The following is a 22,101-nucleotide window of genomic DNA, read 5'->3' as shown; positions in this document are numbered from 1 at the left end:
TTACTCTTTGTCGGTGTATTTTATCATAGCAATAAGAAGGGATGGACCCACAAGCATGTGTGTACTATATACACACAAACAAAGTGAAGTCACTTCTTTCAGGTATGTTAGTTATCATGGCAGCAAGAAAAGTAACCAACAGATGTCAAAAATGAAATCCACCACAGAGGACCTGGGCTGGTTTACCCTGAAAGCCTCCTCCCCGAGGGCTAATCTCCATGGTACCAGAAGGCCCCACGCAATCTTCTAAGGGAGCGAAGCAACCGACAGCCCACCCAGCCATGATGCTCGTGAACCACACCCAGCCATGATGCTCGTGAACCACAACAGATCCAGCACGGCATGATTAACCCTAAGGGTTAACTGTGGCGTGCATACCTTGCTGGTAACTAATAGCTATTTAGTCAGTCGTAAGGCCTGCAAAGCAAGAAGGAAACCGTGCTTGCTACTGGAAGCCTTGCCAACTTCCTGGGGCCAGTGAGGTCTTGGCTCCTGGAGTACCTACAACCACCATTTTACTAGACCAAGATAAGCCCTGACTACATTCAAAACATTTATCATTATACCCATAGATAAATGTAGCTTTCACCCCTCATCAAAGAAGCCTATCTTTGCAATAGACAGAGACCATTTCAGAAAGACAAAACAAATCAAAACACAGAGGAAAAAAATATACAACAGACAGCTCTGCATCTAAAGCTTGGGAACATTACAGAAGAGGGGGCGGAAAGATGGCTAAGGTCCAGAGGAAAGGAGGGCTGTGTCTTCTAAACCGGGCGTGGTGGCGCATGCCTTTAATCCCAGCACTCGGGAGGCACAGGCAGGCGGATTTCTGAGTTCAAGGCCAGCCTGGTCTACAGAGTGAGTTCCAGGACAGCCAGGGCTACAGAGAAACCCTGTCTCGAAAAAACAAAAAAACAAAACAAAAAAAAGAATGTGTCTTCTAGAAATATGAGAGAGGCTACATCCATGAAGTCTCATCAACATGGCTGCCTAAACAAGACCTGTGTGACACTTACGGACATGCTAACATGGAAGGGGGAAAACTCACAGACTTCAACACTAGACACAGAGCTACAGGCAACCTGACAATGCTGAGAGCGAGAGATATGGGCTTCCGCAGGGAAGAGGCCTCCGATTGGTTGACAATACCAAGTGGTGAGACCCTAGATCATATACATTCAGGTAACATTATATGGACCAAGCAGGTAGTATTTATGTATTAGTGTGTGTGTGTGTGTGTGTGTGTGTGTGTGTGTGAGCAGTACAACAACAACTAAATAAAAAGAGGCCATGGATTCGAGAAAAAATAAGGAGGGTACATTGAGAGTGGTTGGAGGAAGAAAAGGGAAGAAGGGCATGATAAATTATAATTCTAAAAAAATCAAAAAGTTATAAAACTAAAATCATCCTTAGGTAGAAATTCTGTGTTAGCAGCAGTGAGTGAAATTACTTGGTTTAATGGCTTTACCATTGGCAAGTCCTGCAAAGGATGATTCACACTTGGGAATAGATCGTCTTGGTTTATTGTCATGGTTTATTATCTACACAAATATTCTTGTTATGTATTATACTGAATTGTAAGTTTTAAAAGGGAAGTTATACTGTGGTAGTTGTCTTTGATAAACATCATCGTACATGCCGGGTGTGGTGGCACATGCCTTTAATCCCAGCTCTCGGGAGGCAGAGGCAGGTGGATTTCTGAGTTCGAGTCCAGCCTGGTCTACAAGGTGAGTTCCAGGACAGCCAGGGCTACACAGAGAAACCCTGTCTTGAAAAACCAAAAAACAACCAAAACCAAAAAACCAACAACAACAACAAAAACATCACCATACATGATAAGCATTAAAAAGTCATATATCAGAAACCTGTGATTCATTATGATTACATGTATGCAAATACCTGTCAAAAAGGATGAAATATACATATATGCCTTAAAAATGGCAAAAGGTTATTTTCAAATTTAAAGGAAAGCATCGATAAAAATGAGAACTGGTAATGTGATATCGCATCTAAACTTAAAAGTTCGCCACAGTTTATAACTATCCTCAGGGATGTTGGGTCCTAGCTGGGTGTGGTCCTAGCTGGGTGTGGCTCGCACATCTTTAACCCAGCATCTCGGAGGCAGAGGCAGGCAGGTCTGAGTGTGAGGTCAGTCTGGTCTACAGAGTGAGTTCCAGGCTACATACAGAAACCATGCCTCACACAAACTAATAAGTAAATATAAAAAATAAAAAATAATGTAAGTATGAAGTCAGACATGGTGGTGCACACCTTTAATCTCAGCACTTGGGAGCAGAGGCAGAGGCAGGCGGCTAGCCACCTAGTCTACACAGCAAGTTGCAGGCCAGTCAGGGCTAGCTACATAGTGAGACTCTCTCAAAAACAAGGGGAGAGAAGACAGAAAGAGTCATTCCATAATTCACAGAAACCAGAAATGACATTTCAAAACAAGAAGCCAAGAGCAGAGAGAAGTCGGGTCAGTGTGAGGCAAAGCTCTGTCCTTGGACGCATTCCCTTGGGTCACAGACAGGCGCCCGCCCTTGCTTGCCAGCTGTGAAATCTTAGTCACAGTAGCTCAGATCTCTGAGTCTCTGATTCTTTGTTGTAAGAATGGAATCAGATAAAGCGGGGAAAGGGTAAAGTTGCCTCTAAAGACAAAACATTAAACACAACCCTCGTAAGCAGTCATGGCTGTCAGGGCAATTCATAAAATCCTGCTTTTTCGGAAAGGTTCGATGCCTGACCAAAGACATTTCTTGCTGTGCATTCTAAGTAGCAATCTGGTTGTATTTACTCGGCCTTGGACTGCATGTGCTTTCAGGTCTTTGTGCTTACATTTTATCAATGCTAAATCAAGCCTATGCATGGGACTCCCTCCCCGACTCTCACTGCTCTCCTCTGTCTCCTGTTAGGTGCGTGCTAGGTTCTCTTATCCTAACATCTCCATTGCTTAACATAACTTTTGTAATGGCTCTTTATAGTTTGTGCTGAAATGTTCTTTTAAAAAAACTATATGTATAAATAATTTTGCCATCGTGTTTTTCTGTACATTGTATGTGTTCCTCATACCCAAGGAAGCCATAAGAGGACATCAAATCCCCTGGAAATGGAGTTGCAGGCAGTTGTGAGCTGCCCTGTGGGGGTTGGGAATTGAACCTGACTCCTCTGGAAGAGCATGAAGGGCTCTTAATCACTCAGCCATCTCTCCACTGCCCTGTACGCTGCCTGCCATCCCCCTCACCACCACCCAGCCCCCGCCATATGCTCACTTCTAAGTTGCTTCTACCAGCTCTTGCTCAGAGTGAATGCTCTGTACCTCTTGCTTGTGAGCGCCTATGCTGTGTGGCTGCATCTATGGGTATCATGCACAGGCTGAGGAAGGCTTACTCCTTCTCAGGTGCTTTGCTCTTACCAGGCATCCCACCTTACTTATTAGCAAGGGCTACTTTCATAGCTGAGCAAGGAGCCACGTCTACAAATGCTCTAGGAAGCCTTCTGGAGAATGCACAGCCAGAGACGAGACAAGCTCCCTGCCCATGCTACTGGCTTTCATGGCCTCTACCCTGTCAGATGCAGTGGAGAACAAGAGACCTTGTCTCAAGGTAGACGGTAATAACTGACACACAAGGCTGTCTTCTGGCCACCCGTCCACATACCATGGTATACATGCATCTGTGCTCTTACATATACACCCGCCCCCTCTCTCCCCACAACCCCGAATGTAAAGTAATTGGTCTCAGGGTTTCTCACTGTTAGGGAAAGTGTGTTCATTCTAGGCATTCCTTGATTCTGTGACGGTCCTACTGGCCACGCTCCTACAACTGCAACTCATCCCACCATTTTCAAGAACAGCCATGTTTAAGAGCCTAGTGCTGTGTGACATATTCTGCTCCACTGTTCTATTTGGGTTCCTTGTTCAGATACAAGGGTTCATTCTTAGTTCCCATAGGGCAGTTAAAATTCAAGCCCACTGGATGAATACCTCCACTCTGTTCTCTAAAATAGCTGTTGAAACATGTAACATTTGTTGAACACTTAATGAGGGTTGGGTACATGCTAATATTCTGTGCATGTTTTTTATTCCATTTTCATAGAAACCCTATTATCTTTTCCATCTTATGGCTAAGGAAACAGATGTAAAGATATATAACCTGCTCAGGCGTATGTAGTAAGCCTCAGAATTGGGTCTGAACCCAGAAGTGAGTGTTAATCCCCGTAAACTGCCATTCCTTCAGCGATCCTGGGCTCTACCGTCACAGAATCAAGGAATGCCTAGAATGAACACACTTTCCCTAACAGTGAGAAACCCTGAGACCAATTACTTTACATTCGGGGTTGTGGGGAGAGAGGGGGCGGGTGTATATGTAAGAGCACAGATGCATGTATACCATGGTATGTGGACGGGTGGCCAGAAGACAGCCTTGTGTGTCAGTTATTACCGTCTACCTTGAGACAAGGTCTCTTGTTCTCCACTGCATCTGACAGGGTAGAGGCCATGAAAGCCATGAGCTTTCATGATTTCTTCCTGTTTCCCTCCCATTTCACTGTTGAAGTTCTGGTATTACAGATGTGCACTCCATGTCTGGGCTCTTGGGATCCCAACCCAGATCCATGCACTTATATGACAAGTTCTTTACCCCTGAGCCATCTTCCCAGACTTCTCAGTAGATTTTTTTTTTAACAAACAGATACATTAGATGGCAGTCTTAGTTATGTTTTATACTGTATTAGAGTATTAAACTGATTGTCATTTGTGAAGTCGTTGACTTTCTAGTGATAGCAAGAGGCTTGGCATTTTAAAGATACATTACACGTATTGCTATTATCATTTAAAAACAGGATTCCTCTTGGACAAGAGCTGACTTACAAGCTGGTGGAGAACACGCAGACAGAACTGAGAACTGATCAAGGGTAATAAAGAAATGTCTGAGCCGGGCGTGGTGGCGCACGCCTTTAATCCCAGCACTCGGGAGGCAGAGGCAGGCGGATTTCTGAGTTCGAGGCCAGCCTGGTCTACAAAGTGAGTGCCAGGACAGCCAGGGCTATACAGAGAAACCCTGTCTCGAAAAACCTTAAAAAAAAAAAAAAAAAAAAAAAAAAGAAATGTCTGAAGGGAGGGGAAAGAAGAAAGAGTAGAAGTTGAACAAGGATCTCAAAGCCACAGGATAAATGCACACCTTCTCGTGACATCAAGACAGTAACTCCATGCTGAAATGAACAGATGTTATATGGCACACCAAATAACACCCAATGACTTGGGTTCTAATGAACGACTCTTGGAAGCAAATGATTATGAAACCCTATGTGAAGGGTGACCACAATATCGGAGTATGAGGATACACCAACAATGTTGCGGTGCTTACTCTGTACTGCGCTCACGGTAACTCATGCATTTCCATAGCAATCCCACTACACAACTGTTATTAACAAGGCCATGCCCTAGATAAAGAAACTGAAGTAATAACAGGTTAGGTCACTCATTCATGGTCATATTGTTCTCAGGACTTAAACCCAGCAGAGAGTTCCAGTCATGCCTCCCAATGCAAAGACTCCATGACAAGTAGATGGTGAGCCACGTACTGGAGAGTTCGGACAAGTTAGGGGAAGCAGGAAGGGAAACTGATGCTATTAACCTTAGGACGGCCTGGTCACAATGGAGGCAGAGCTAACATGGCAGACATGGAAAGATCTTCAGAGAGCTGTTTTTAAATGGAGTAAGCAGTGTATTGCAGGATCCAGGACACTCTATTTCAGCCTTGCTTCCTTCTTGCTGTAGGGTTTCTTTCAAGTTATTTCACGCATGCGCTGTAATTATTGCCCAATTGAAACTGACACTTTTATGGCAACAGAAAACATCTTTTGCAATCCTTACCACAGCACAACCCAGAGCACATAAAAGGTATAAATATCTGCTTGTCCAATTGAACTATGACACTAAAAGTTCACTTTCACTGCCTCTTACCTAAGGACACAGATGTAAAAAACAAAAACATTACATAAGGTGGTATTTTACACTTACTTAACAAACCCACAAATATTAGCTACGGGGAAACAGAGAGACAAGGGAGACTTGAGAACAGGGTACTTCCGTCCCTGAAAGATTAAAGGTGATTGGAACAAAGCAGAAAATCCACATAAGCATTTGTTGTTTTAAAGTGAATTAAATTATCGGACTCATTCTGCTCTCTGACATCCTAATGTGAAAGATTCTAAGTTTGTAATTACAGATGTCTGTGCTGTGCATATTGAAAGAATGTGCTTCAGATGCAAAGAAAACAAAGAAGGGATGCTTTGAGTTACGTTCTAAACTAGAAAGGCAAATGGAATTGGGCCAGAGTCAACTTTAACCTGAGCTTTCCATTTTGTTTCCATGTTTGTTTCCAGTTGTGCTCGAGGCATTCACCTTGTGCCATTCCTGACTGTTTTTCCCACATAAAAAAGCGCATTACCCTAGGAAATTCCACACCTGTGACAGAAATGAATTGAGAGCCCGAGAGACTGGTACCACCCAAGTATGGCCACACTTAAGTGTAGGACTGGTGCCACACAAGTATGGCCACTCTTAGTGAATTAAATAAAACTAGTAAAATAGATGTTATTAAGAGGATGCTCCTGACATTTTATAGCTACACAGCTAAAGTGACGCCTTGTGACACCGAGTAAAAATGGAGACATACGTGGACACTTTGAACATGAGATGTGAATCAATGGACTGGGAAGACAACAGTATCATTATTCTGAAGAATTCTTAATCTCAAATTAGCTCAAAACCAGATCTAAGTTGCATGTGACAGTGCAGCCTAAAATCTCAGTGTCTGGGAGGCAAAGACAGGAGGAAGATCCTGAGTTCAAGGTCAGTCTGGGCTACGTGGAGAGTTCTAAGAGTAAATCCTAGTCTCAAAACAAACAAAAAAACCAAAGCATAGAAATTGAGGGGGAAAGAGAAGGGAAAAGGAGGGAGGCAGAGAGGAAGGAGAAAGAAAAATATAAAGAAAGGAAAACATGGTCAATTCTAAAGAGTTGGGTGTGGTGATACATGCCTGTAATTCCAGCACTAGGAAGGATTGAGAGGTCAAAGATTGGGTGGGTGTTACATGTTAGTAAAGCCCTGTTTAAGAAGAAGGGAAAAAAAAAATCAGGGAGCAAATAGCTCAGTGGTAGATACCTTGACTTAGCCTGTGGAAAGCCCTAGATTCTATCCTCAGTACGCTCGCACAAACACGCAAACACACACACACACACACACACACACACACACACACACACACACACGAGGAAAACAGGAAGAAGACATTCTAAAGCTCTCTAGCCACAAAGGCATTTTTTTTTCCCTGAATGATTTCCTCCGGGCACGTCCTTTTCCTTATCATGATTGAAATTATCTACCTTAAAAATCTTAAGCTACATAACTTGGCAGCAGTCCATCAAAATAAAAAACAGAGAGGGAATAATGAATCCTAAAAACATAAAAACCCAATTCAATCACCGAGACTTTAAAAATAAAGCATGTTGGAACAAGACTACCACGTGTTTCCAAGTTGGCGCTCCCATGAATTTTAAAGGCCAAGTTTCCATGGATTGCTGCTAAAGGAAAGTCAATGTCCTTTGTCAAACATTCCCTGAGTGCCTACTACGCACACTCTACCAGGTTCACTGTAGAGAAAAGTGGGGAGAGGAAGGTTAGTAGGGTAAAGGATAAAAGAATTGAGACATGTAGCTGGTATCCTGCGACATCATAGACAAGACACAAACACAAATACAAACCAGCAGCAAAAGGAGCTTTCAGTAAGGGCTGCGAACAGGCAGAGGGCGTGCGTGGGAAAGCGCGAGAAAAGCACACCAAGTGTGGCCCAGGTTGAACTCTTGAGTCTCCTGCCCTTGCATTTAAAACGCTGCATTACAGGCCTAAACACTAAGCCAGGTCAGAAAAGAATGCTGGACTCCAAATACGGAGAACTGTATTCTAATTCACGCTCAATAGCTGGTTTGAAATGCTTAGGTAAGGTATATATTCCCTGGGAACTTTAATTTCTTCAGCTGTAAAATCTCAGGATTTGCTACTCTCTTGCATAGCTCTCCTAAAAATGTTTGCCATGTTCCTTTTAGCACTTATATTATTTTACTTATAATTTCACTTAAAAGATGCAAAGACTGACTTTATGTGTGCATGATTCTTAATACAAACTATTAAGCCATAACAAATCGACAAATAAGGCACTAAGAACAGTATCAGTGGAATTAAGTCAACAGCCTGATGGGGATCCTGGGTCCCGGTGCAGCCAGCTCCCTTCGGTCCCAGGGAGCTGGACACGGCCAAGGACACGACTCTTCTAAAGGAAGCTGCGGTGTTGTGCCACAGGCGTAACTGGTTAATTCTGCTCAGTGTTTGTAGACAGATGTGTAGACTTTAGTGTTGAAATGCCACATCAGAATGTGGTTCCCTCAGCACTAAAGCAATCTGAACTATAGCAGTCTGTTCTAGAACATTTTCATCTCCCCTTAAACCCCTCACTTCACACCTTGCTAGTGATCCCTCCCCATTCCCCAGTGTTCCCCACAGCCTTCCTCAACCACTCCAACCACTAACCTTCATTGTGAGGCAGAAGGACTGGGCACAGGTTCAAAGGCAGCCCGAGCTGCAGTGAGTTCCAGACCAACCTAGGGCTACAGTGTGAGATCCTGCCAAAAATAAACCAAACAGACCCACCAAACACGCCACTAATCTGCCCTTCCTGATAGATTCACCTATTTCAAATATTCCATATAAATGGAATCATAGTATGTGTGTGTTGGTACATACTTTAATCCCAGCACCGGGGAGGCAGAGGCAGGTGGATCTTGGTGAGTTTAAGACCAGCCTGCTTTACATATGGAACTCCAGGACTACATAGAGAGACCCTGATTCAAAAAAACAAAAAGATGGATGGGATCATGCAGTACCTAGTCTTTTGTGACTATTTTCACCTATTATGGTTCTGCCATGGAATATCTATTGTGTATGACTCATGGCACAACTCTTACATCATAACAAAGTGACAAATAAGCAATCAAATATAAACATATCATTTCCTTTGCCTCCCAATACTTCACTGTAAGGACAGAGCCACATTTTCTGTATCCATCCATTGACTGTTAAGCCTCCTGGTAGATCTTAGAGTATTGTGAGTAACATTGTTACAGAGACTTGTCTGACTTCACTGTAAGGACAGAGCCACATTTTCTGTATCCATCCATTGACTGTTAAGCCTCCTGGTAGATCTTAGAGTATTGTGAGTAACATTGTTACAGAGACTTGTCTGACTTCACTGTAAGGACAGAGCCACATTTTCTGTATCCATCCATTGACTGTTAAGCCTCCTGGTAGATCTTAGAGTATTGTGAGTAACATTGTTACAGAGACTTGTCTGAAAGTTTTCATGTTTGTTTGACTTAAGGCAGGGCTTCATATTTCCCACTCTGGCTTGAGCTGCTATTAAGCAGGCATGGCCTCAGCCTCCTGCTTCTCTTGCCTCTAGCCTGGACCTGCCAGCACTCCAGGTGAGTAAGCACCAAACTGATCTGTTTTCCTCTCCTCAGGAGTAGAGCCGCAAGGCTGAACGATACTTTTGTTTAACTGATTAAGGAGCTACCACACAGTTTGTTTCCCAAGGGGATCAACAAACATGCTACATTTCCTACCAGCAATTCACAAGATCCGGATTTCTGTATCTCTCAAGATGAAATCTGTGGTTTGGACTTTTTTTTTTTTTTTTTTTTCAGGTCTGCTGTCAGTTTGAGCCAACTTGGGCTACATAGGAGTTCCAGGCCTGCCTGGGCTACAGAGTGAAACACTGTCTCAAAGACACAGTAGATAACCAGGTGTGGTGATAGCACATGCCTGTAATCCCAGTACTTGAGAGGCCAAGGCAGGAGGATTGTCCTGAGTTCCAGTCCATAATGAGCAACAGCACTGGCCAGGGCTGCTGACATAGTTCATCAGTAGCACGTGTCTAGTGTATAAGAGACCCCTGGATCCCCCCTGTGGCCCCCACCCAAAAGCACCAGATGTGGATATATGCTAATAAAGTCTTAACATGGTGTGCCAGTACAGAAACTGTCCTTGTTCTGACAGCTCTTTACTTAGCCTGCTCTGGGGAGATAGAATAGCATCTGACTGGTCCATTTGGTAATAATTTTGGATGGAGAGAGAAGTTCAGGGAGAGAACACTCGCCTAGCATGTGCAAGGCTGGAGAATCAGTCCTCAGTTCTGCCAACAAATAAGGAAAAAAAAAAAGATTACACCACCTTTCCCTTGCCTTGTGCCTGTCAAAAGAGAGTATGCTGCACTACTATGCTGCTTCAGGACGCCTGTCTCCTGCATCCTTAAGGAGACACTGGATCATGTTAGAAATGAAGGAACAGATAGCCAGAGAAGGAGGGTGGGAATGCTATAGGACCACAGCATAGAAAGATGATGAACTGTCTGTCAGAGGAGCTGGGCACACATCAGTTTGGCTAGATGGAAAATTATGGGAAGTCCAGGCTTGCATCTCAATGCAGGCTCTCCCAGTCCAGTTCAGGCCCTTGGGCAGAACTGAAGAGCACATTGCTCACCAAAATCCCCAAGGCCACACCTGTTTATAACCTCTCTGAACCCATCTTCCTATTTCCTACTAATCCTGTAAACTCTCTTTCCAAATAATAAGCAGACACCTGCCTCTCAAACCCAAGAGATGATGATGGTGGTGGTGGTGGTAATCATCTATGTGTCTGTGGGGGATTGTGTGTGTGAGTGCAGGTGTCCATAGAGTCCAGAGGCGTGGGATCCTTTGAAGTAGAGTTACAGACAAGTGTGAACTATCTGATATAGGTGTTAGGAACAAACTAACAAGAGCAAGAGCAGTACACACTTTTAACATCTGAGCCCTGGGATTGAAGGCATGCACCACCATGCCTGGCTAAGCAGCCAGTACTCAGAACTGCTTGAACACCCCTCTAGCCTCTAGGACCCTATTTAAAAAACAACAACAACAACAAAAACAAACAAACAAAACAAAACAACAATAACACCCCCCCCCAAAAAAAAAAAAAAAACCCTCAATATAATTGCTGTAACCTACAGAACTGAGAAATTCTACAATGCTAGCTCTCAAGAGCCCAGGTTGGAAACCTCCACCTTAGAGCTGTACTGATCACAGAAACAAGCACAACTGAATTGTTTCATTATGTCTCCTTCTGAAGTCTAAATTGGAAAGGTAGAATTTAAAGGCCATCATGGTGATGGCTCAGCAGGCAAAAGCACTGGACTTAAACCTGACAACCCTAGTTCCACCCCAGAATAAAGGTCGTGTTCCCTGACCTTGACTTCATATTCACGGTACTCACAACGCACCCTCTCCTCCATAGAGTGGCATCAAGATTTTGGTAAATTGGCACTCAGAAGGCAGAAGCAGGAGAATTTTTGTGAGTTCAAGGCCAGCCTGGTCTACATTACTGAGTTTTAGGCCAGCCAGGAACTATACTATATCTATACTACTACTGCTGCTGCTGCTGCTGATAATGATAATAATTAATAGCAATTTAATTCCACATACTACTTATTATATTATAAAATTATAATCACTAAAAAGGTTTCATATACATTTCTTTCCTTCCTCCTTTCCCTTTCCCTTTCTCTTTCTGTCTATCTGTCTATCTGTCTTTCTGTCTTTCTGTCTTTCTTTCTTTCTTCCTTTCTTTCTTTCTTTCTTTCTTTCTTTCTTTCTTTCTTTCTTTCTTTCTTTCTTTTTCTTTCTTTCTCGTTCTTGTTTCTTTCAAGACAAGGTTTTTCTATGTAGCCCTGGTTTTCCTAGAACTCACTCTGTAGACCATGCTGTCCTTGAACTCACAGAGATCTGCTTGCCTCTGCCTCCCAAGTGCTGGGCTTAAAAGTGTGCACCACCACCACCTGGATGCATATCCATGTCCTTAAAAAAACAATTGACTCAAACTCATGTAAAACCATTCGTTTTCTAAAAATGTCTTTTTAAATTTTTTTTTATTTTTATTTTTTATTTTTTTTAATTTTTTTTTGGTTTTTCGAGACAGGGTTTCTCTGTGTAGGCCTGGCTGTCCTGGAACTCACTTTGTAGACCAGGCTGGCCTCGAACTCAGAAATCCNCCTGCCTCTGCCTCCCGAGTGCTGGGATTAAAGGCATGCGCCACCACGCCCGGCTAAAATGTCTTTTTTTAATTATTTAAAAAAAAATTAAAACAATTTTAAAATTTTACTTATGTATTTGTGGGTATGTGTGCACGTGAATGTGTGTGTGCATGAGTGCATGTGTGCACAAGTACCACACATGGTGGTCAGAGAACAACATTGGGAGTTGGTTCTCTCCTGCCATGCTGGTCCCCAGGATTGAACTTGGGTCTTCACACTTGGTGGCAAGCCTCTTCACACTTGGCGGCAAGCCTCTTTACCTGCTAAGCCTTGTCACTGGCCCATGTCTATATTTGAGGGACTTGATTTTTCCTCAGATATCTTGGAAGAGATTTATACAAGGTGCACTGTGTAAGCATCAGTCCCACAGTCCCACTGTACTTAGTAACATTCATGTTACCTAGGCTCCAACATCAACCAAGTTCACAGGCAGTAATACCAAGTCCAGAATCACTCATGAGCCTGTGCATTTCAAAGTTACTCAACAAAGTGGCAGATTTTCTTATATATGTATAGAATAATATGTTCCCTTGCATGGGTTAGGGTTCATTAAAATTCATTTCTTTAATTCAACTTGGGTAAAGTATAATATTTCATATGGCAAAAACAATCTAACTGTATTATAAAACCTAAGTGGAAAACATGTCAGCTTATCTCCTATTCTTCCAAATAAGGAGCAGAGGCAGTGTTTTTTAATTAAAGGCTCCCAGTGCCTCACATATCCTCCTCAAGCTCTCCTGCAATCCAGAGCTAGATTAATCTTCAGAAAACACTACCTTTCTGTCTCACATAATAAAAACAGTGGTTGCACAGATTTGGGAACAAATAATTCTTCATGTCTCAAAAATCCATAATGACATGTTACTGTCTGCTGCTCAATCTAGTTCATGTCATCCCATCTTGGGTTTTAACTCTTGAATAAAATTCAACATCTGCAACATCCCACTACCCGTATCTCTGTATCCCTTACAGCCAGTCCACGTACCGCTACAGAAAAGGACAACTGTTTGAATCAGCCCAGTATCCACCCAGCTTCAGCTCGGCTTCACCCCTGGTGATCCTCTCTAGTACAGCACCCACGACCACAGCAGAGATTACCAAACGTCACATGGAAGCCAGTATTTTGCTCTCATCTCAGAGGAATGCCTCTAGGTCTTCTATTCTAAGATAATCTTTTCTGCCTGTATCCAATTTTCACCTCTTTGATTTCATTACAGAATATGCCTATAAGCAAGGCTGTATCCAGATCACACTGCACACTAGAACGCTCTTCAGCATAGAGCTCTTCTTTACCTAATCCTAAATCAAGACTAACTTCGAATCTATGAAAACATCCACAGGAACGACTCTCCACTCTAAAGCACACAGAGGACAAAACCTGATGTTTAAAACAATTTCTGAAGCTATGAAAGTATAAGGTAGCTAGGTGTGGCTGCACTCCCTTTAACCCAGCACTCAGGAGACAAGAGACAGGCCACCTGCAGACAGGCATCTACACAGCTGGCTCTGGGCTAGCCAGGGCTACCCAGTGAACCTTGTCTTAATAAGCAAACAAAACAAAACAACAGCAAACACCCACCTAATGTGCTTTTTTGAAAGGTGTTATCCCAAAATGTTGTATTTGGATAGGAGCTTTGGGAAGAGAGAAAAGACTGTAAAGACAGGTTATCCTAAGTTATCTATCCTGGGGGCTGGTGAGATGGCTCAGCAGGTAAGAGCACCCAACTGCTCTTCCAAAGGTCCTTAGTTCAAATCCCAGCAACCACATGGTGGCTCACAACCATCCGTAACAAGATCTGACTCCCTCTTCTGGAGTGTCTGAAGACAGCTACAGTGTACTTACATGTAATAAATAAATAAATCTTTAAAAAAAAAGTTATTTATCCTGAGCTAGACACTAGAGAAGGGAAGCCATAATAAAAACGTTACAGAGAACACTTTCCAGGGCTTTTTTGCAGGATTACTGGTAGATTATGCCTTTTCATTTTCCCCTCAAAATGATGTGTAGTTGGCATAGGTAGGCTAGAAATGTCCTCATGTCCCCTGGAGTGTGTCCCTCTTCCTGGCCAACCCATCGCACTTGCCAGTACAGACAGAAGACATCATGGGCCCTGACTGCCAAATAAGTTTTTATTTAAGTTTCTTAGAGAGGAGAAAAAAAAAGTTGTTCTTTTTTTTTTTTTTCAATAATTGTTTTTTTTTTTAATTACCTTTTTTTCTCTTTGGAGAATCACTTTTCATAATTGAAGGGAGGAACATTCTAAATAAGATTTTTTAAGGCTTACAACAAGCCAGAGTGTTCCAGCCTTTCACCTTTCCTTGGCAGGCAGCGTAGACACAAGTCAGAAGAGGGAACGCGCTGCACAGTAAGCACGAGGCTCTTTTTCAAGCTCTCTTTCCGACACTCCTAAGGCCAGGGCCCAGTGTGACCTCCCCGCAAAGGCTTCTCACGCACTGGGCTCTGGGAGGAGCATCACAGGTGCACGCAGCAGCGTGTCCATCCGCAGCCTCCCCTGGCATAGTTGTTGCTTCAGCCTGGATAAGGGCTCCTGAGCAGGAGTAATACACCCACCTTTTCAGGTTGTCAGGGGGGTAAAGCTTGGGTAAAAACAAATCTCTCCACAGTATGCCTGGGAGTTGTAGGAATCAAATATGCGAACTACTGTTCAACTGTCTTCCTGACAACCTGAGTTCAAGTCCCTGCACTACACAGCTGAAGCAAAGAACTGGCTCTCACAGGTCCTCCTCCACCCCCATTGTGTGCCTGTGTTGCACGTGTCCCCTGGGACACAGTCACACACTCACACACACACACACGTAATCTAAAAAGTTTTTGTTTGGTTGGTTTTGTTTTGTTTTGTTTAATTTCTGGGTTCAGTTCCCAGCTCTCAAAACAAAACAGAACAAGACAATAAAACTCTCTATGTATTGTAGAAGAATGCTGCCGATCTGCGGTGTTCTTCCCGCTTCATCCTCTCTAGTCCTAAGCTCACAAGCCTGGTCACTTCCTCCTGTCATCCATGCTGAGTGTGAGGGCAGAAATAATGTGGGCTACTTTCCTGAATCCTTAAAACTTACATACATACATCATACTTGGATTAAATAAGCCTTTTCCATATTCTATGAGTGGGAAAAAAAACCCTAAATCTTTTTACAGACTAAATTCTCCTTGAGCAATCTTTAGCAATGACTTCAGTTTGCCCAGTCATTCTGTTAAGTCTACAACAGTAAGACTGTATCTGCCAAAGACAGAAACTGTGAACAAGGAAGGACTGGGCGTGCATATAACACAAAGAACAGCAGGTGCTAAAGTGCCTCAAAGCCTGAGTCTCAGGACTCAGGAAAATAGCATTCTGTTGCATCACAAAGTGCACGTTTTTTAAGGGAATCAGTAACTTCAAAATCGATAAGTACCTTAAGAGGTTACTGTGCTTTGATTCAAATTACACAGTCTCTACCTAGTAACACTGAGTTCTCAAAACACAGCTACTATAAAAAAAAGGATACATTGATCTACTAGGTGGTAGTTTTCCAGGGGAAAAGATATACTTCAAAGATAAAGTGTATCACAAGATAAAATTAATTACTTTTTTATTTACTTTTTTTGAGACAAGGTCTTACTTCTTATGACCAAGGCTAGCCATAGACTCATAGTGATCCACTGTCTCTGCCTCTCTTAAATGCTGGAATTAAAGGTGTGTATGGTGTTAATTCTTACAATCATACATACCGTCAAAATGTCAATGCTCTAGTATCAAAAGAGGTTGCTTATTTGCTGCTGTTTCAGAATTCTTACTAGGCACTGTGACAGGGAAAGTTGGATCTGTCAGTCTTTGATAGGTACACTATCTTTCCATTCCAAATGGCCAGCGATGACAGAAAACAGGAAGTCCTAAGATAGCATGATACAGTAGCGCAGTGGTAACATGACACAAGGTTTCTGTCTCCACATACGGTAAGTTCAAAATCAGGCCTAAAACACTTTAAGAAATCTCCAACTATCACCAAACATCAGAATTTTAAAATATACCATGTTTTAAAAAATAGTCCATATAAATTACTCCAACTGCTTAGAAAATAAAAGTAGGTCCTTGTTGAAAGTAAATATATTTTCCCATGGGGATGATAACAGAATAAGTCTGTATTAATGTAAACCAATAAGGCTCAATAACTGAAGGGAAAGCAAAATAATAGTTTCCACTATGTGGTTGCTAGGATTTGAACTCAGGACCTCTGGAAGAGCAGTCAGTGCTCTTAACCGCTGAGCCATCTCTCCAGCCTTAAAGGAGCTTTTTAAAGAAATGGAAACGGCCAGGCGGTGGTGGCGCATGCCTTTAATCCCAGCACTTGGGAGGCAGAGGCAGGCGGATTTCTGAGTTCGAGGCCAGCCTGGTCTACAAAGTGAGTTCCAGGACAGCCAGGGCTATACAGAGAAACCCTGTCTCGAAAAACCAAAACAAAAAACAAAAACAAAAAAAAAACAAAAAAAAAACAAAAATAAAGAAACGGAAATGTTGCCAGCTATCAGTTCTTTCTTCCTCAGAGCACTAAAATAAATTCACTAGGGCCAATTTATAGGAAACAGTGTGTTTTAATTTTCTTTCTCAGAAGGGATCTAGCTGTGCTGTCCAGGGTGACCCCAGGCTCCAGGGCTCAAGTGAACTCCCTCTCTCAGCCTCTGACATAGCTAGGACCACAGGTACATTGCTACTTCACCTAGCTTGGTTTTGTTTTTTTTGTTTTTTTTTTTTTTTGGTTTTTTTGTTTTTTCGAGACAGGGTTTCTCTGTGTAGCCCTGGCTGTCCTGGAACTCACTTTGTAGACCAGGCTGGCCTCGAACTCAGAAATCTGCCTGCCTCTGCCTCCCAAGTGCTGGGATTAAAGGCATGCGCCACCACACTCGGCTAGCTTGGTTTTAAGAAAAAAAATTTTTTTTAAATTTTTTCTTCTATTAGTTTTTTGGTTAGGTTTTAGAAACAGGCTCACCTTATATTACCTAAGGTGCTCAGCAGGTCTGCAACTCTCTACCCTCCTGCCTCTACATCTAGAGTGTTGCTTTCTAAAAATACAAGTTTTACTACATTGTCTAAACTACATAGCAGGACTGTGTGAGATACATGCTTATTATATAAGATACATGGGTATTAAAGTGGTTAAGATGAAACAAAGGGACACAATCACTGTGTCAGTTACTCTGCCTTCACCCAGGCAAGGCTGCGGCTCTTAGGCAGTGCACTAGCTCAGTCTAGCCGCTCAGCCTACTCCTGTCCTGCAGATTCCAAGCTTTGTATCTTTCTGCCCTTATCTTCAATTTTCTCTCTGGGGTCCTGAATTGAATTCTTTTTATCAATCCAAAAGCTGCCAATAAACAACTGTCTAATTTTAAATGCAGATGAAAACAGCAATGCTATAGCTATGTGCCAGCCAATGAGGGAGGCACTAGCTATAAGTGACTCTTGGACATTTGCAACAGGGTGAGCCCTAATTGAGATGTGCTGAGTGTTAACCACATCAGAGCTGCAGACTTAGCAGGGAATCTTGACAACTACTGCACTAACTGCTATACAGAGGAATAAAGCCACTAAGACCATTTCCACCTGGTAAGTGGGACTGCTAGTCAAGTTTTAGAATTATCTTCCATGCCTTTGAATAATACTTCTCCAGCCTTGAGTCTGATGCAAGCCAGAACTGTCATTTAGTATTTCCCAATTTCAATTCTCATTTAAAAGCTACAAGAAAAAAAAAAGAGAGAAACCAGTAGTTTCCGTTCTCAAGCAATCTGATTATGTTAACTTAATAAGAAAAATAATTTAAAACCAGCCATAAAGAAACCAGCAGGCACTATTAGAAAGAAAAATTACTTCAAAGGCACAAAAATTGCACAAGATACAAAAGCCCCAACTGCTAAGCAATTTGTGAAAAAAAAAAAACTTTAATTAAGTTTTTCTAAAATATATAGGTCTAAATGCTGACTATAAGATTTATTTTAAAAGTGAAATGGACATGGGGTGGGGTGCTTTCTGTATTGCTCAAGTACCTGCAAATGCAGACAAGTATACCATTAACTCTATGCAGAGGGAAACAACTGGGCACATGGCAAAGGCCTGCAGTGCCAGAGATGCTGAGTTAACCGAGGGTGGGGGCTCAGGCGGGAAGGCGTTTGCAGAGAAAACATGGAAACCTGAGTCCTGATCCCCAAAGACCCACATCCATAACCTCAGTGCGTGGAGGATGGAGGCAGGCAGAGCCGTGGACACTGATGGACAGCCAGCCCAGCAGGATCTGAGCTCTAGGGTCAGGAACAGAACATGTCTCAGCAAAACAGCGGACAGTGACAGTCACGTGACAACACACTACACAGGCACACACATGCATACCACATACACAAACAGAAACAGGGAGCTGGGGAGGTAGCTCCAAGGCAGAACACTCACCCAGCGTGTGTGTAAAGCCCAGGCTTTGACCCCTAACAAAGAAGGACAACGATAAATATAACTTTTCTAACGTCAACCACTCAAAAGGAAAATAAACACTGAGTAGGCTGTGGTCCACAGGCATTGTGAAATTTTTAAAAATGGTGCTAGGTATGGAATTCAGGGCCATATACATGCTAAGTGGTCTACCACTGAACTACATCCCCTTGCCTTAAGAGGCTTATTTTAAAAATGAAAAACTCAAGAATATACTGGGTAAGTAGATTTTGTTATTGCTCTGATATTTTTAAAAAATCATTCTGAGGGAGGGACTGGGAGGAGAGGAGGCAGGGGAGGCAAGGATCGTGATGTAAAGTTAATTAATTATTTAATTAATAAAAATTCTCAAAATCATTCTGCCATATTCAATTGTTAAAATATAGCTCTGGGGAGGGGTGCAAGTCTAGAATCCTTCTGAGTTTATCAAAATGCCCATGGGGGGGGGGGGAATCACCTTTGCTTTTTTTCTTTTCCTGAGACATGGTTTCACTATATCCTAAACTAGCCCTGAACTCTATGCATCCCAGGCTGGCCTCCAACTGGTGGGTAATCAGCCTCCTGAACGCCAGGAGCACAGACTTTCACCACCATGCCTGGGTAGAATAATTTCAATAAGGAAAGGATGTTAAAAAACAAAACAAAAACTTAACAAAATCAAGATCAGTGAACAACAGTTAATGGCTTCTGCAGTATACTAACTTACCATGCAAAAAAGGCCATCTTCAGGTGTCAATTCTTTCTGCCCTAGAGTTTCATCAGCTAAGGGCAATCTTCAGGCTACTTGGCAGGTGACACATTCCTGAGAAACTCTTTCCTTGTGCATTTATAAGCCAAGCTCAATTATGCTGCCAGCAGAGTAAGCAGAAAGGATTGTACATATTTTAAACTAAGAAGTTGATTGGCCGCAGCCTCCAGCCTTGATGGAAGGGATAATGGGTAAAGCTTTGAGTACGATCCCCAAACACCGAAATCACTCTCAAAGAAAAGGATCTTCTAACACTGCCAAAATTCCCATTAGAGTATCCTATTTTTAGCCTTTGCAATCGGCCTTTTAAATTGCATTCTACGGTACAATGTGCTTAACTAAGTTTACACAGAGAATAAGGAAGCTTCCTAAGGCTTTAATCCTTTTAAACATGGGAAGGAATTTTAAGCTTTCAAATATTAAATTTTTTCAGCCTGAAATTTCAGTCTTGCAAACATGCATATTAAAAAGAAAAGGTAAATCTTGGCCCAGAGGGAGGGAAAGAAGGGAGGCACTAGGCTGTTCCTGACAACCAAAGAGGTAGCTGTGGAGGGGAAAGAAGGTATATGCGGGCAAATAAAAGCTACCCACAGGGAAGCTGGCACAGGCGACGGGCCACCGAACAGAGACACCGACGCGGAGTAGAAGCTGCCAGGTCCCCGGGGAGGGGAGCGCGCGCGGAGAAATTGGCGCGACGCGCGACAACCGCGTACCCGCAGAAAAGCGGGGGAAAACAGGAGATCCGAGAGGGGGCGGATGCGAGGGGGACCCGCTGCAACTCCGAGGAGGACAGCGCCCGGGGAGGAGCCAGCGACTCCCCACAGCTCGGCGGTCGCCGCCAGCCGGCTGATCTGCAACCCGGCTGCTGGTCTTACCTGGGCATCCGAGGCAATGCAAGGGCTACCGCCGGGCGCCGGGTCTGTTTCCAGCCCCGCGCGCGGACATGGCGGCCGACGAGCTGTCACACCGCCGGCTCGGGTCTCCCGCGGCACTGGAGGATCGGACACCTCTAGCCTTCCCGCCCCGCCTCCCTCTGCGCAACCCTCCCCGCTGGCCGCCCGACCGAGGAGCATAGAGTGCGAGACCGCGGCTAGAGAGGAAGTGCGGAGGGCGGGCGACCATAGAGTTCCAGCACGGACACACCCGGAGAGTCCACTCACAGGAGCCTGGGGGCGGAGCCTGGGCGGAAGCGGAAGCGAGTGAGGAAAGGACTGAGGCTAGGTCGTTCGCATGCGCCATTCGTAATGTTTACTTCCGCCCGGCCTAGTGTGGCGGTGAAGTGTGTGCACGTGTGATGGGGTGCTCCGCGTTCTTCGCAGAGGCTACCTTAACTGGTGTTTGGGGTGGACTTTAGAGGAAGATGAGGGGACCGGCGATGCGGCTGCCCCCGCGGCTGGCGCTGTCAGCGTTGGCCCGCGGCCCGTCTTGCATTCTAGGGTCCGGAGCGGCGACGCGGAAGGACTGGCAAGCGAGGAACCGCCGCGGCTTCTCTGACTTCTATATGCAGCCGTTGCCTGATTCTGATTTGGAGGAGACGTCCCCGTGGACATCCAGGAATCGATCGGAGCCTACGCGTCACATAGTATGTAAGAAAGCGGCCAGGAACCTGGTACGGGACCTGCTGGAGCACCAAAACCCATCCCGTCAAATTATACTAGAGTGCAATCCAGGTGAGTTGAACAGAAGCTTTGCCCTTAGCGTTTACGTGCTCAATATCCTAAACTAGTGTTTATTTACTGTGTATGCGCGCGTGTTTAGGTCAGAAGACGACTTAGCGAGAGTCAGTTCTCGCCCTACACTTGTGATCTCAATGATTGAAACGAAGTGTTCAGGCTTCACGCCAACCGCCATTGCCCTCTGAGCGTTCTCGTTGACCCTGAATTGTATTTTTTTCTTTCTTAAGCATCACTTCTTACTGACAGTCATTTCATTTAGACTTGACAGTAATTTTTATGGCTAAACATTCAAATAGTCTGTAAGAGGTAATCGTAAGCTTACATACTATCTTATATACTTGTTTTTCTTCTAGGAAATAGTGACAGTTGTTAGGATAGTAAGTGTTGCTGTCACTGACAGACAGAAGGCTGTACAGCTTACCTGTTGAGATGTTGTGGGTTCAAGGTAACTGCCTAATCATAGTTTTCTTTTTTTTTTTCAGTATAATACTTTATTTTCTATTAAATGAAAACCAAGAAAATGTCAAGTTAAGTTAAAAGGCAAACCTTTACTCCTTCAAGAAAAAAAAATACAAACTGTATGTGTGATACTTGTATAACAGGTCATATTTTACATTACACAATATAAACAAAATCACTAGTCTACATTTATTGCTTGAAGCTACACATGAACAATGGGTTTACTTTTTTGGTGCAAATAAACATCTTGGAAAAACATACAGCATGCATTTTTCAACTGTATGCACAGGCTCTGACAGAGTCCAGTCTTAATAGCCACCACCACCCCCTCCTCCTCCTCTTCCTTGTCCAAAATAACCACCTCCGTAACCCCTTCGCTGTAATCCTCTAGATCCTCTATAGCCCCCACCGGATCCCCGGTAGTCTCCACTGGATCCTCTGTAGTCTCCACCAAAGTTGTTTCTGTAGCCTCCTTGGGAACCTCCTCTATACCCCCCCCACCGTAGCCCCCTCCATAGCCACCCCCCCAACACCATACCCTCCCCCACCACTTCCAAAGCCCC

The 22,101-nt window shown here is 43.6% G+C and overlaps 2 protein-coding genes across 2 annotated transcripts in view; one reads left to right on the top strand and one right to left on the bottom strand.

The window, feature by feature from the left end:
• Cnst (consortin, connexin sorting protein) overlaps positions 1-20,509 on the bottom strand; it is an 80,990-nt gene extending 60,481 nt beyond the window's left edge. Inside the window, exon 1 of the mRNA XM_021169968.2 lies at positions 20,279-20,509. The gene's annotated coding sequence lies outside the window, so the exon portion shown is untranslated. The remainder of the gene's footprint in view (positions 1-20,278) is intronic.
• Positions 20,510-20,600: 91 nt separating this feature from the next.
• Tfb2m (transcription factor B2, mitochondrial) overlaps positions 20,601-22,101 on the top strand; it is a 19,075-nt gene continuing 17,574 nt past the window's right edge. The window contains exon 1 of the mRNA XM_021166004.2: positions 20,601-21,073. Within this exon, the coding sequence (XP_021021663.1) occupies positions 20,764-21,073 (310 nt within the window). The 5' untranslated portion in view covers positions 20,601-20,763. The remainder of the gene's footprint in view (positions 21,074-22,101) is intronic.

Source organism: Mus caroli, chromosome 1 (genome assembly GCF_900094665.2).
Source record: "Mus caroli chromosome 1, CAROLI_EIJ_v1.1, whole genome shotgun sequence".
NCBI classification, from domain to species: Eukaryota; Metazoa; Chordata; class Mammalia; order Rodentia; family Muridae; genus Mus; species Mus caroli.
The sequence above is the reverse complement of the archived record's forward strand: the minus strand, read 5'-3'. Positions and strand labels throughout refer to the sequence as shown.